The sequence below is a fragment of the Rhamphochromis sp. 'chilingali' genome (assembly GCF_963969265.1).
Source record: "Rhamphochromis sp. 'chilingali' genome assembly, chromosome: 21".
Classification (NCBI taxonomy): Eukaryota; Metazoa; Chordata; class Actinopteri; order Cichliformes; family Cichlidae; genus Rhamphochromis; species Rhamphochromis sp. 'chilingali'.
Genome location: NC_137949.1, coordinates 27,173,515 through 27,186,230, shown reverse-complemented (window position 1 = coordinate 27,186,230; position 12,716 = coordinate 27,173,515). Strand labels below are relative to the sequence as shown.

General features: G+C 40.5%; 2 protein-coding genes and 1 long non-coding RNA gene across 3 annotated transcripts; all 3 read left to right on the top strand.

The window, feature by feature from the left end:
• Positions 1 to 4,302: 4,302 nt before the first annotated feature.
• LOC308389145 lies at positions 4,303 to 9,291 on the top strand. Its single transcript, XR_013970232.1, has 3 exons — positions 4,303 to 4,361; positions 5,178 to 5,445; positions 9,021 to 9,291. It is a non-coding gene; the product is annotated as an uncharacterized lncRNA (long non-coding RNA).
• LOC308389618 (uncharacterized protein) lies at positions 5,832 to 8,418 on the top strand (the record flags this gene model as incomplete). The annotated part of the gene is made up of 3 exons (XM_080871108.1): positions 5,832 to 5,842; positions 6,264 to 7,909; positions 8,027 to 8,418. The coding sequence occupies 3 exons, from the start codon at positions 5,832 to 5,834 to the stop codon at positions 8,065 to 8,067; spliced, it is 1,698 nt and encodes a 565-aa protein (XP_080727234.1). The 3' UTR covers positions 8,068 to 8,418.
• Positions 9,292 to 9,405: 114 nt separating the features above from the next.
• Positions 9,406 to 12,406, top strand: LOC308389906 (uncharacterized protein). Its single transcript, XM_080871510.1, has 4 exons — positions 9,406 to 10,043; positions 10,286 to 10,441; positions 10,759 to 10,851; positions 11,284 to 12,406. The coding sequence occupies exons 1-4, from the start codon at positions 9,504 to 9,506 to the stop codon at positions 11,605 to 11,607; spliced, it is 1,113 nt and encodes a 370-aa protein (XP_080727636.1). The 5' UTR covers positions 9,406 to 9,503; the 3' UTR covers positions 11,608 to 12,406.
• Positions 12,407 to 12,716: the final 310 nt, after the last annotated feature.

Genomic DNA, 12,716 nt, shown 5'->3' with positions numbered 1-12,716 from the left:
TGTGTCTCAAGTTAAAATTTTATAATAGAACCAAAACTTGGTTGTGCCATGACATCAAGGTCCAGGAAGACGATCACAGCTCAGCACAGAGAACAAAGAGTTATTGCAAATAATTAATAAAAAGATGATTACTGCCCGTTATTAGCTGATGTTTTCTATAATATCGTAGTAACGTCAGTGTCATTGTCATGTTTGAATGAAACTATAAGGAACATATCTTTATCAGACAAAAGTGACCTGCATGTTTGAATAAGAGAATGTCATTACTTCAAACAACTGATTAAACTAACAATGGCATGAATGGCACATAAAATAAGCAAACAAATCAATAAATAGCTTCACCATGTTTATCATGGTTTAGCACAGAGGTCTCCCTATTAAATGTTGCATGCTTGTCTAGAGTGTGGGGCCTCCCTGCTGCTGCGGAGTCGGGGCGGTCTGCCTCCCCCCACCGCAGGGAAAAGGGTAACACCACCTGGGTCCAGTTCCCCCTCCAGGGGCAAGGGTACCTAGACCCGGTTTGTAGAGTACGCTTGGGGAGTGTGATCGTGTGTACAGCGTCTCTTTATGTCTGTCTCCACGTTGGTTGAGTGTGGAGTAAGTGCATATGAGAGCATGAGGGTGGGAATGGATGTTTGTATATGTGTGTGCCTGTATTTCTGTGTCTATATGTCAGGTTGGGTGTCAGGCGCCACCTCTCTGGGGACATCTCAGGCCCTCCAAGGTTTGGAGGCCTATCTCCCCCTACCACCACTTCCCCTGCCAGTGGCGGACTCCCTCAGACATCGGTGCGTTGGTGGTTCTTTGTGTCCGGGGATGGGCGTCCAGGTACACGCCGGCTCACTCCTTGGCGGCCGCTTATCGGGGCCTGGAGCCTGGGGCTCGCTCGGGCCACTTCGGAGGTGGGGTGCCCCCGGTCTCTCGGCCTGGGGCTCGGTCACTCAGGCACGGCTGGCTGCCGGCGGAGCTCACGGGCGCGTCACTGCAACTCCCCCTGGCTTCTGCTCCGCGGCTGCTGAGTGAGCCCTCATCTGGGACTCTCCTCAGCTCTTTCTGGGACAGTGGTGCAGCTGCCCCTCTGTTGGTCTTCCTTGGTCTCTTGTGTTCTGGGGGCCTCTGGATGTCTGGAGTTTTGATCTCCTCCATACCTGCTTCACGCCCTGGAGGACGGGGCTGTGGCCCCCCCACACCCTCTAGCAGATTATTACATGAAGGAACCTTTTAAAAAAACAAAAAACAAGCGCGTCCATGCTCACAGGTGTACACACGGGTGATCACACCCACAAACTACACCCTTTTTGGCTCCTACCTCAAAGCACACTGTGTTCTGTTGATCTTATGTGCTGCACAATAATGTTTAACATTTAGTATTTACTGTCATATTCCCATATATCATTGTGATGTTGTTTATTCTATCACTCTTGTTCTCTTCTGCTTGTTTTCTTTTTTCTTTCTCAGCAGGTGATCCAGGTGATTGATATATGCATTTTTTCTTTCTTTTTTTTCTTTCTTTTTTTTTTCTGCTCATTCTGTTGGTTTTTGTCTTTTGCCCTTCTCCCCCGTCCCTCTTCTCAGCTGTTCTCTTTCCCTCTTTCTTTCTCCCCTTCTTTCCCCCAGTCAAGTCTGTCCCGTATTCAGTAAGTGAAAATAAAATAAACAATAAAAGGTGAATCAAATGGACCATTACGGCAAGGCTGGGATGGTCAATTTGGTAAAGTAAATCCGTTGGGCATCTTTCTTTGCCTTTAGACAACAATTCTGAGGGCAAAAGAGCCAAACGGGACAGGCAAAAAAAAAAAAAAAAAAAAAATGTTGCCTGCTTATAGCGCCGTGGTCTTTATGAATGCCATTTTTTAAAATCACTCCAATTATCATACACCAACCCCGGAATTCTCATGTTTGTTGCCTGTAGTCCTGCTTTGCATATAAAGAGAGTGGATGTTTTAAGTACTTTAGGGATTATGTGTGTTGGCTATAATGTCATATAATTATCTGATGACTTGCAAAGCACTATAAAATTCTACAAGCAGAATGTCGTGTATGAGCCTTACAATTAGAATCAGTGGTTTAATATGTTTGTTTGCAAACATTTGGTTATTGCACTGAACCAAAAGTACAACTGAGGGTAATTTTCAAGTAAGAATTTAAAGAATAAAGCTTGCAGAATCCACCCTTTTGGAATATTCCCCTAAAATTCAAACAATGTCACACAGCTGGTGCCAGTAGACAATCATACATTAAAAAACAAAACAAAAAAAACATGAAAAGCCTTCACAGTCTTAGAGCCACCTGAGTGGTATGTGTGGTTAAATTGAGGCAGGGCATGTGCTGTACTTAGTAAAAACACCACAAGTCTTGTAATAGTCCTTTGAAGTCTGGCTTGTAAGACGTAGCAGCTCTGTGGCTGTGAAACCGACAAAACTGCTCCGTTAACACTTGTGATACACATGCACCACTGCTCTGAGAGAAATAAAATACAACACAATCTTACCGTGTGATTCCTACTGTTGATATCCTTTACTTGTTTCTAACTGGGATTTTCATCTATTGTCAGTAGATTGTGGAAAAGAAAAAAAAACAGTCCACTGAAGAATCAAGTGACTCATTCTTGGCTCTTAATTGCTGCAACTCAAATATCTGTTAACAGGCTGCTTCCTGGCAGAGTTACATCAGCTCTGGCACCAGCCAGAAACACAGACAGAGACATTAGTCAGCACTATTCTCTCTCCAGCTATACGGCGGCGCATCCGGCGGGGGGTTCACACATCAGCTGATAATTCATAGTTAGTGTCATTTGTGGTAATCTGGGTCACTTACAAAGGGTGCCGAGCTACATTAAAGTATACCGTCGCTATGTTGTGTCTTGTTTGGATATAAAGTACAGGCATTTTTGCTTTCACCTTTGAAAATGGCTTTAATAGCACGCCAATGTGTGTGATATATGTTCAGTGTGACACGTTTTGTTTCATTTACTCGAGTGCAAGCATGCATGTGCTTGTGTACATTTGTGTTTACAAACCCTATGCATGCAAACACTGAAAGCAACGCGGTAACGTGGCAGCTGCACAGACACCCAGTCTTGTGCGGACGGGCCTATTATTCTATGGCAAATTGCTTAATGCCAGGATTGAAGGCGAGGTGACAAGGAGAATGCAAGGAATGAATCCTCTGCTTGTAATCTGAGGCTGGATGTGTCACGCTCTGGAGTTTTATCACCGACACAGCATGGGATGAATTCCACCATTTTCTCTCCGCAGGGCCATGACAGTGCTCTTCTTTCTAGCGGGCCCCGAGAGGGGGGAGGAAAAAAGGAAAGGGAACCCACAGAAGAGAGCACAAAGACGGAGGAATGGATTGACTAGGAGCTGTTGATAAACTTTCAGAATAGTTCTCTGTTGGAAATAGCTCAGCGGCCCCATCGTGAAAGGAAAAAAAAGAAGGAAGAAAATGAAGCAGGCTGAGAGAGGGGGATTGAAGGCTTTCCTTTGCTTAATCAGAAGCAGCTGAGTGAAGGGTGACAGTTTGGGAACAAGTGCTGGTTCACTCTTTGGGGTGTGGTTTAAATTATTTTAAACACTATATGGACACAGCAAATTCCACACTGACAGAATGACAGGGCTCTGAACTGTTGGCTGGCATAAATCCAATATCCGTGGATTATTGCGGAATTCTACTGATTTAAACATCGGATTTTGCCCCCCTTTTAATGAGTCATCAAAATGCTACCTTCAATCAAACACAATGTGGTGTTCCAATCCTTCAGAAAAACCTGACAGGCTCTAATAACTCAACTTCACAAAGTACGGCTTAAATAATTACTAACCCTAATTATGATGGTTGAGGAGTGTTATGCATTCTTTTTTTCGATAGCAATTCTCTAATTAGCATATTTTCATTATCTTGACAGATGAATAATTTAGAGGGTCTGTAATAGACATGAATGATTAGACTATGGTACGGTGATGGATTTAAAGGGGCACCACACTCAATTTGTGTCTCGATCCCTCCCAGGGTGACATGAATAATTAGTTGAAAAGCAGTGTACACTCTAAAAAGTGTATTTCAGCAGTAGTTGAAGTTATGTAAAGTTCAGAGTCAGTTTCATTAAGATTTCTGCTTTAGTGGAGCCAGTCTAAATTTGTGGAGTATATCAACTTGTTATTACGTGTTGTTCCCTCAGTACACATGTAACCTGCTATTCTCATTAGAGTCAACCTGCATCAATTAGGTTTCTCCTGACGCAGTGCATCTGATGTCATGACGTCTCCGCCTTCTCCAGAATTTTCTACTTGCGGTTGAGAACAACAATTTGAGAGGCACTTGGCTGCAGGCAGGACCTCGTGAACAATTTGGTCAATAAGGTAACGAAGATATTACTTTTTCCATAGTCCTTGAAGGTAAGTCAAATGTAGAACACATATTTTAATATATTAGATATAAAAATATTCCAACTGTATTGTTAAGTTTGTTAAGTGTTTAGTAAACTGACCTGACCAAACCGCTATCATTCAGCCCTGCTAACATTAGCGAAATGTCAGACCTGTTGGTAGTTTGTGCTTGGACATGTAGGTTAAGTTAGTAGTTTTCCGGCGGTACTCTCTTGTTTTAATATCGTAACGCTAGCTTAAAGTTGTGTATTCATGCAGTGTGTCGGTGTTGGCTTACTGTTAGTTATTCATTAGCATTAGCACATTATAGCGGCAAGCTGGGCCGCGGTTCTCTTCAGAATACGTTACTTCGGGCGCGCGCATTTATACACGAGTGGTTGTTCGCAGTATGCCTGTCGGCGCGAATAGTTCACGCGGTCACGGCCACGGGTGATGTAGGAGGTAAAGTTTAGCTGTGGTGGCTCCAGGAAGCATGCATTTACTGCCGCTTGCATTGCTTTCAATGTACATAACGTTAAGAAGGCGAGGAGAAAGGGTGCGTGCAGCGCTCGTACACGCACGGATCAGCCGTGTGAGAGGGAGATGGTGTGCGGCAGAAAATCAAAATTAGAAATCATAGAAGAAAGTATTACGCTATTGAACACAGAAAATACAGCCATCAGATTTCTTGTAGACCTAGCACACTTCTGGTCTGTGTCTGAATACATATATAAGTACATAGATGCAGATGAACACTGTAAACATGATGAAAGATCGACAGACTAACTCGAACATATCTTTAATCTTTAGGACTTTGGGTAGCGCTTCCTTTCCTTCCTGTCAACCTCTCCAGAGGGGTGTCTGCTGATGGCAGAAAGATTACATCACCTCTGGTTGGAACCCTGGACAGTGCCACAACCTTTGGCTTGGTGTCCAATGTGATGCCCCATCGCCACCTTCTGACCTAACTTCTTCTCAGCTCTGTGACTACTTCAAGAGGGGCATTCCTGTGTGGAGGCGTGCCAGGCAGCTCGTTTTACCTGTGAACTTGCGTACTTTCAGTTTATCAACAACAAAGGTATGCAAGTTCAAAATAGTAATGTCTCATTTAAACTTAATTCAGTTTTACACTGAACAGGAATCGGCTTTATATATAAAACAATTGCAAAAAAAAAAAATGTACCTATGGGCATTTGGGTTTTGTTTTTAAACTTTTGTTTTGAACTTATCCCTTTAAAATCTAATTAGAGAGGGCTGGCTACATTTGATGAATACATTTTGTGTTTAAATGATTCGCTTTGTGTTGGGCAATGTGGCAAAAAGCTGAGATGAGATCTAGTCTCATATCACCATATTGATATATTGTAATATTGCCCAACTCTCCCTCTGTGTTTTCTCAAATTATTTATATACACCCAGTAAAGCGTGTCTCTTTGTTCCTCCAGTGCTATGCTTCATGTGGAGATGCAAGGACTGTGGGACAACATTAACAAAAAGATCTGAATTGCTCAAACACTACAAACTGATTCATAGGCATTACGGACGAGGCCACTCATATCCATGCACTTATTTAAATTGTGCATGTAGGTTCAAGACTTGGAACGCCCTACTGAGCCATCTATCAAGAAATCACCCTGCCCAACAAGCAGTCTCCAAAGCTGCGTCCACATTCACTTGCCATATTTGTGGCCATAATCAACTCTCCACAGAAAGAGAATATTTTCAACATATCTATCAGCATCTTAAAAATAAGGAGACTGTAACATGTGTGTTCCAAAACTGTGAATATAAAACCAATGTCTATGAGAACTTCAAAAGTCATAAATACAGAAAACACTCTGGTACAGTGAACACATTTAAGCCTGGAATAAGTTCTGTTGATGAATCTTTTGCCAGTGTTGCCAGTGATATTTCAGATGTGGAAATTATAGAGAGTGATGTAAATTTAAATTCTGCTTTTGACAATGGGTATTCTGAAAACTTAGAGAAGGATATTGAGCTTAAAATTGCTTCAGTGCTCCTTAAGTTGGAACACATCTTTCTTGTGTCTAATGCAGCTGTAGATGAGCTTTTGCAGGAGTTAAACTATTTGATTGGTTCTGTTTCTGTGGCGATTACCCAAAAGACTATTAGCCAAGTATTACAAGACAACGGATGCCAATTTGACCAGTCAGTTGTTGAAAAGCTAGCCAGTGTACTCTGTGAGACAAACCCTGTAAAAAAAGCAATTGGAGATAAAGGTCCACTTTCCAGTCCTTGGAGACGAAAAGCATACTATAAGAGCCACTTTAAAGTAGTGGAACCAGTGGAATATATACTTGACCGAAAAAATAACAAGTCATTCCAATATATTTCAATTTTAAAGTCTTTGCAGCATATTCTTGACTGCCAGACAATCTTGGATCAGGCTGTTAATTTGAATACTGTAGATAATCAGCCTCAAAAAACTTATGTGCACTACAAAACTATCTTCGATGGTGACTTCTTCCATGAAAATGGACTGTTGTCCAAGCAGGAAAGCATTTCATTGATATTATACATTGATGAATTCGAAATATGTAATCCCCTTGGTACATCACGGAGGAAGCATAAAATTTGTGGATTGTACTGGGTTTTGGGTAATTTGCCACCAGGCTGTAATTCTGCTTTAACCTCAATCTATTTGGCTGCTTTAATCAAAAGTAATGATCTGAAGTGCTATGGGTATGAGAAAGTGTTAAAACCTGTAATTAATGATCTTGTAATTTTGGAACAGAGTGGGATATTTCTGTCAAAGTTGGGCAGAACAGTAAAAGGCACTGTTCAGTGTGTTGTTGCCGACAACCTTGGTGCACACAGTATTGCTGGATTCTTTGAAAATTTCTCAGGGACATACGTATGTAGATTTTGCACTGCAGAAACATCAGAGTTCCAGACTATTGAAGTCAGAAGTGAAGTCTTTACTTTAAGAACAAAAGACATTCATGCAGATCATTTACGAATTATCGAGGAAAACAAATGGCCCAGTTATTATGGTGTGAAATCAAAGTGTATTTTGTCAAAGCACCTCTCACATTTTGATGTTACCACTGGGTTTCCACCTGATGTTGTACATGATCTTTTTGAGGGAATTGTTCCTTTTGAACTTGCGCTTTGCCTCAATTTGTTAATCAAAAAAAAGTATTTCACATTATGTACATTGAATGAAGCAATATCATCTTTCAACTTTAAGTGGGCTGACAAAACAAATCGACCTAATCCTGTGGCTCTCAGTTTTGCATCCAAAAAAAGTGTAGGAGGGAATGCACACGAGAACTGGAGTCTTATCAGATTTTTGCCTTTGTTCGTTGGGCAGAGTGTACCCTGTGAGGAGCCTGCTTGGCACATCTTAACAGACTTGAAGGACATTGTTGATCTTGTTGTCAGTCCTGTTCATACTGAGGACTCCATTGCATATCTTGGTTTTAAGATCTCCGAGCACAGAATCAAGTTTCAAGAGGTTTTCCCAGATGTTAATCTTAAACCAAAGCACCACTACTTGGAACATTATCCATACTTGATCCGTAAGTTTGGGCCACTGGTTGCACTATGGACTATGCGATTCGAAGCAAAGCATAGTTTTTTTAAGAGTTGCAAGGAACATCAGATGCTTCAAAAATGTACTTCTTTCCCTTTCACAGAGACATCAGTATCAGATTGCATATCATTTGCATGCAATTAGCTTTGCCAAACCCCCACTGGAAGTAACAGATGTTTCCACTGTTCACATTGATGTTCTTAACAAGGACATCTCAAATGCACTGAGACAGAAGTCTCCAGATATGGACAATGTGTGCTTGGCTAAAAGTGTAGCATATAATGGAATAATCTACAAGTGTGGGATGATCTTGATCCACGGCTCACTGGGAGGACTGCCAGAGTTTGGTGAAATCATCCAAATGGTGATACTGCAGGACAAACTAATCTTCATTCTGAAAAAGCTTAGCGGATGGTATATGGAACACTACAGAGCTTATGATCTCAAAACATCACCAAGCAAAGAAGTGGAACTTGTTGAGCCACAAGAACTGCATGATACCTACCCATTGGCAGACTACAATATTAGAGGGATGCGTCTTGTCACCTTGAAAAGATATGTCCATGTTTAAATGGTGAGGCCTCAAAATATGATAAAGTATTTTCTTAAGTGGGAAAACAAAACCCAGACCCATACAATACTAATGTGTTCTCAGAACATATTTATTTTATACTGCAAGCCAAAGTGGTGTGATGATGTCATTGGCAATTCATCAGTTATGTCATTTTTTTTAATGCAGGTCGCTGGATTCCAGTCAGTGAATGCTAATCCTATGCTCTCCCCCCTTCTGCTTCTCTTCTCTTTTTCTTCTTTCCTCTCCTTATTGTCTCCTATATTCTCCTCACCTCCTCTCCTTCTCTCTTCTCTTCAATGTCTCCCATATTCTCGCCATCTCTCTTCTCCTCCCTTCTCTTCGGTTTGCCTTCTCTCCTCGCTGCCTCAGCTGATCTCCACCTCTCCTCTTCATTTTCTCCTCCCCTTTCCTCCTCTCTTTGCCTTCTCTCTTTTCCTCTAGTTTGACATTAAATTCTCCTAATTGGAAATGTCAGTGGTTTACATGTTGATCCTCACTAACTGTGCTTGTGCTTTGTTCTCAGACCACCATGGCTGGTTCAACACCTGCAAGACTGAAGGTGATTTTAGGAGAGAACAACATTGAAAAGCTGACTCTTCCAAATGGCATCCCAGAGTCACTTGAAGACCTTCTCAGCACGATAAAGACTACCTTTGGGTTAAAAGGTAACTTCAGACTGCAATACATGGACCAAGACTTTGGCAACGACTTCTTTAATCTGAATTCTACCACCGAACTTCGGAATTTGGGGACAATCAAAGTGATCCACCAGCAAACAAATCCACCTTTGATCAGTGCCGATCAGTCCACTTCATCTCTGTCTCTTTCATTTGAGTCTGATGACGGTATTTCAGTGGCATCAAATGACACAATTATCCTCTCATCCCCTGAATCTATGTCATCTCGAACACAACAGTGGCCAGAAGACTTTGCAATTCCCCAATTTTCATATGACACAGAGCTACAGCTAGAGAGGGGGAATACTGAGTACCGTGTGAGCCAAAAAATGTTGACTTTAAGCGCCCGAATGCTGTCTGATATCCTGAAAAGAGTTGCAGAAGAAATTTACCGTTACAAGGCCTATCCAGAGGATGCACATTTCTGCGCAGCTGCAGAGGCCCTTATCAAAAAGCACCCATGTTTGAAAGAACCTGGATCATTCAATGGCTGCTACGGTTGGAAACAACGACTGAAGTACAAAATGGCAAACTACAGGACCCAGCTCAAATTACAGGGGTGTCCAGAGCTGTGTGTAAACTCACTGAAATCTAAAGCTACTACAGATGCTTTCCCTGCTAAAAAAGTGAAGAAGCCAAAACGTTCTGAAGCTAACTTTTATCCATCCTTTCCTACTGGTGAGACTCTGGACAGCATGGAAAAAGTGAGACTAGAACTTCTGACAGAGATCGGGATAAGGGACAATGAAAGGGTCATCGCAGACAAAATGGCTAACACGTTTGCCTACAGACGACATGAGGTGGTAAACCAAGAACCAAGCATTCAGGAACTGAAGGACAGATGGCCTGCACTCTTCACACAGAAAGAGGTAAGAATGGAACTGAAGTGATCGAAGTCTGTATGCTTCGGGATTTATTGCAGTTAACTTTCATGAATCGGTCATAACTTGATTTGGTTGAGATTTTATAACACTGAACTTAATGAAAGAATTTACATTTTGAATTCCCATATATGTTATACTTTTTGGGATATAGACATTTTGGCATACAATCAGTTTCAGCATTTTGTTCCATAATACAATATCTACTGTCATTTGTGTTTTGTTTTTAGATAAATACAGAGTTCCAGAGGCTCATGGCTGTTCCTCTTGAGTGGAAGTTCATGGCCCAGTTAGACATGCACTCAAGTCAGCTGATCAAAGTCATACGTGCCAAAGGAGGAGCAACACGCCAAAAGATTGCGAACATCTTGGACACATTGGACCAGGTAAATCTGTACCATCAAACAAGATGCTTCGTAACTAAGAGGGCTGTCAAAATATATCTGAATCCAAAAAAATATATATATATTTAACTGAATCTTTCATAAAGACAATATGGGCAGGCCAATGCTAATCATGGCTTTCATATGCATGAATGTTTTTAGCGACTCCACTGAACTCATCCCCTTTTCTTTCTGTAATGAATCTCTGGGCTTGTGAATTACTGTTTTTAAATAAAGTACATGTAAGTTAAGCAATAAGAGTAAGGATGTCTGTCTTATGAAATTTAGAGTTTAAAATTACTCAACATTTGTTGTTCTAGACTGTGGACATTAATCATCGGAGGGAATGTGTGCTGAAAGCCCTCACCATCTTCCTGGGAGAAGATGCAGATGGCCTGATCAAGGAATACCTTGTAAGTTTCAACAGTTTGTCAGCACATCTTGTCAAAGGGACACAAAAAAGTTAACTGTTAGAACAAACGTAACACGTGAACCCTAGTTGGATTGCTGACATGTATTTATTATCATGACCATATTGGACATTATGTAATTCCCAGCAACAACACATTACATATCGGATTGACTTTGTTTTAAGTAAGACGGGCTTACTTGATTATTTAAGTTCAAAGGAATAGTTTGACATGTTGGGAAATCTTATCTTTCTTGCTTACAATTTGATTAGAGTCAGATTGATACACCTCTCTCTGCTGTTTCTGGTGTGTGATGACACCCAGCCAAGAAATAGCCCAGCACATAACACATATTGGTACATCACCCAAACACTTAATCACAGTAAGAAGTGAGGCTAATGATGATTTGTGTTTGTGTCTTGTACCCCTCTGTAGGACTGTGGAGCAGATGATGTTCAGAGGGACCTGGAGGAGGTCACCATGGCAGTGTATGTGATTCGGAAGGAGGGGGAGGGACTGCAGGAGCCACCTGAAGACATTGGCATTGTCATTGAGGGTGTGGAAGTGTTGCATGAACTAACTTCAGTTGCCTCAGCTTGTGCCCTGCTTCTAGGTTTGATCTATGCACTCAACCTAGCTTATCCAAAACCCTTTCGCTTCACTTTTGAAGTGCTCCAAAAAATCTTCATGCAGCTTGATCAGCACAAGATGTCCCCCAAAGTCCAAAATCTGTATATCAAACTTCAAAGCTCCCAGTAATGGCACAGAACAATGACCAACAAATGGCCCTGTGCCATAATGCGAAGGAACAACTGTGTTTGGACATATAGCATGTAAAATATGTAGTCTCTTTTGGATGTTGGGCCTTTTTTATGCTCCAAGAGACCTCAAACCCCAATTTAATGTGCTTTTATGGTATTTTTATTTATTTTTTAATTTTTTTTCAGACATATTTGCCTTCGTTTCAAGGGAAAGGTTGCATTTCAGGTTTGATGTGCTCAGTTATACAACAAACTGTTGTGACATTCTAAAACTCTAGAGGAGTGTTTATATTTTTTCATCCCCATTGGTCAGCTACACTGTTCAGATATTTATTCATTGGCTATAGCTGAAGAGAAGTTTCTGTATACTCTTGGGGCACTTTTTCATAGTTGACACTGTATGTGTTAAGATTGATATTTGTGTAATACTGTGTTGCACTTTACACTTTGTTGACAACTTTGTGGTCCTACTAAGCATTACTTGCATTTTGTGCATATGTGTTTCAAAAAGGACAAATGTGTAATGTATTTGACCAAAAGCTGTGTTGGTTGCCATAAAGGTAATACTTTATTACATTTATACAATAAAGCATTTAAAAAAAAAAAACATTGGATTTTGAATTTTTGAAAAATATTTTCAGGCAACTTAAAATTTTGATTTAAGCTTTATTATACAAACTAAAATTTCATTTTAGAGTCACTACAAAAAGTAATTTACACTAAACCACATTATTAGGTTAGCAAAGAGCAATATTTTACTTTTGGGTTATGCAAATTATTGGGTTGGAAAAACTGAAAACTTTAAGTTGAAATGTCTTAATTTTAAGTTGGATTAATGCAAAATGTTTATTTGACAGCAATTAATTTATTAAGTACATGTAACTTAAATCAGTTGTGTTAATTTAATGTATTAACTTAATTTCAAAGAACTTAATTAAATTTGGTGTTACCAATTGAAATAATTCAATTAAGTTGGTTCAACTATTTTCTTTTTTCAGTGTACGAAGTTAATATTGCTGCACTAAATGACCAAGATCTTGATAAAAAGCTTCCTCATTCACACTGTAGTCTCTTAATTTTATTTTCTCACTCAAGGTTAGCCAATTT

Coding starts and splice junctions, on each gene's coding strand:
- LOC308389906 (XM_080871510.1), top strand. CDS start 9,504: ATGTTGACTTTAAGCGCCCGAATGCTGTCTGATATCCTGAAAAGAGTT. Junction 10,044..10,285: donor CACTCTTCACACAGAAAGAG/GTAAGAATGGAA, acceptor TTTTGTTTTTAG/ATAAATACAGAGTTCCAGAG. Junction 10,442..10,758: donor TCTTGGACACATTGGACCAG/GTAAATCTGTAC, acceptor TTGTTGTTCTAG/ACTGTGGACATTAATCATCG.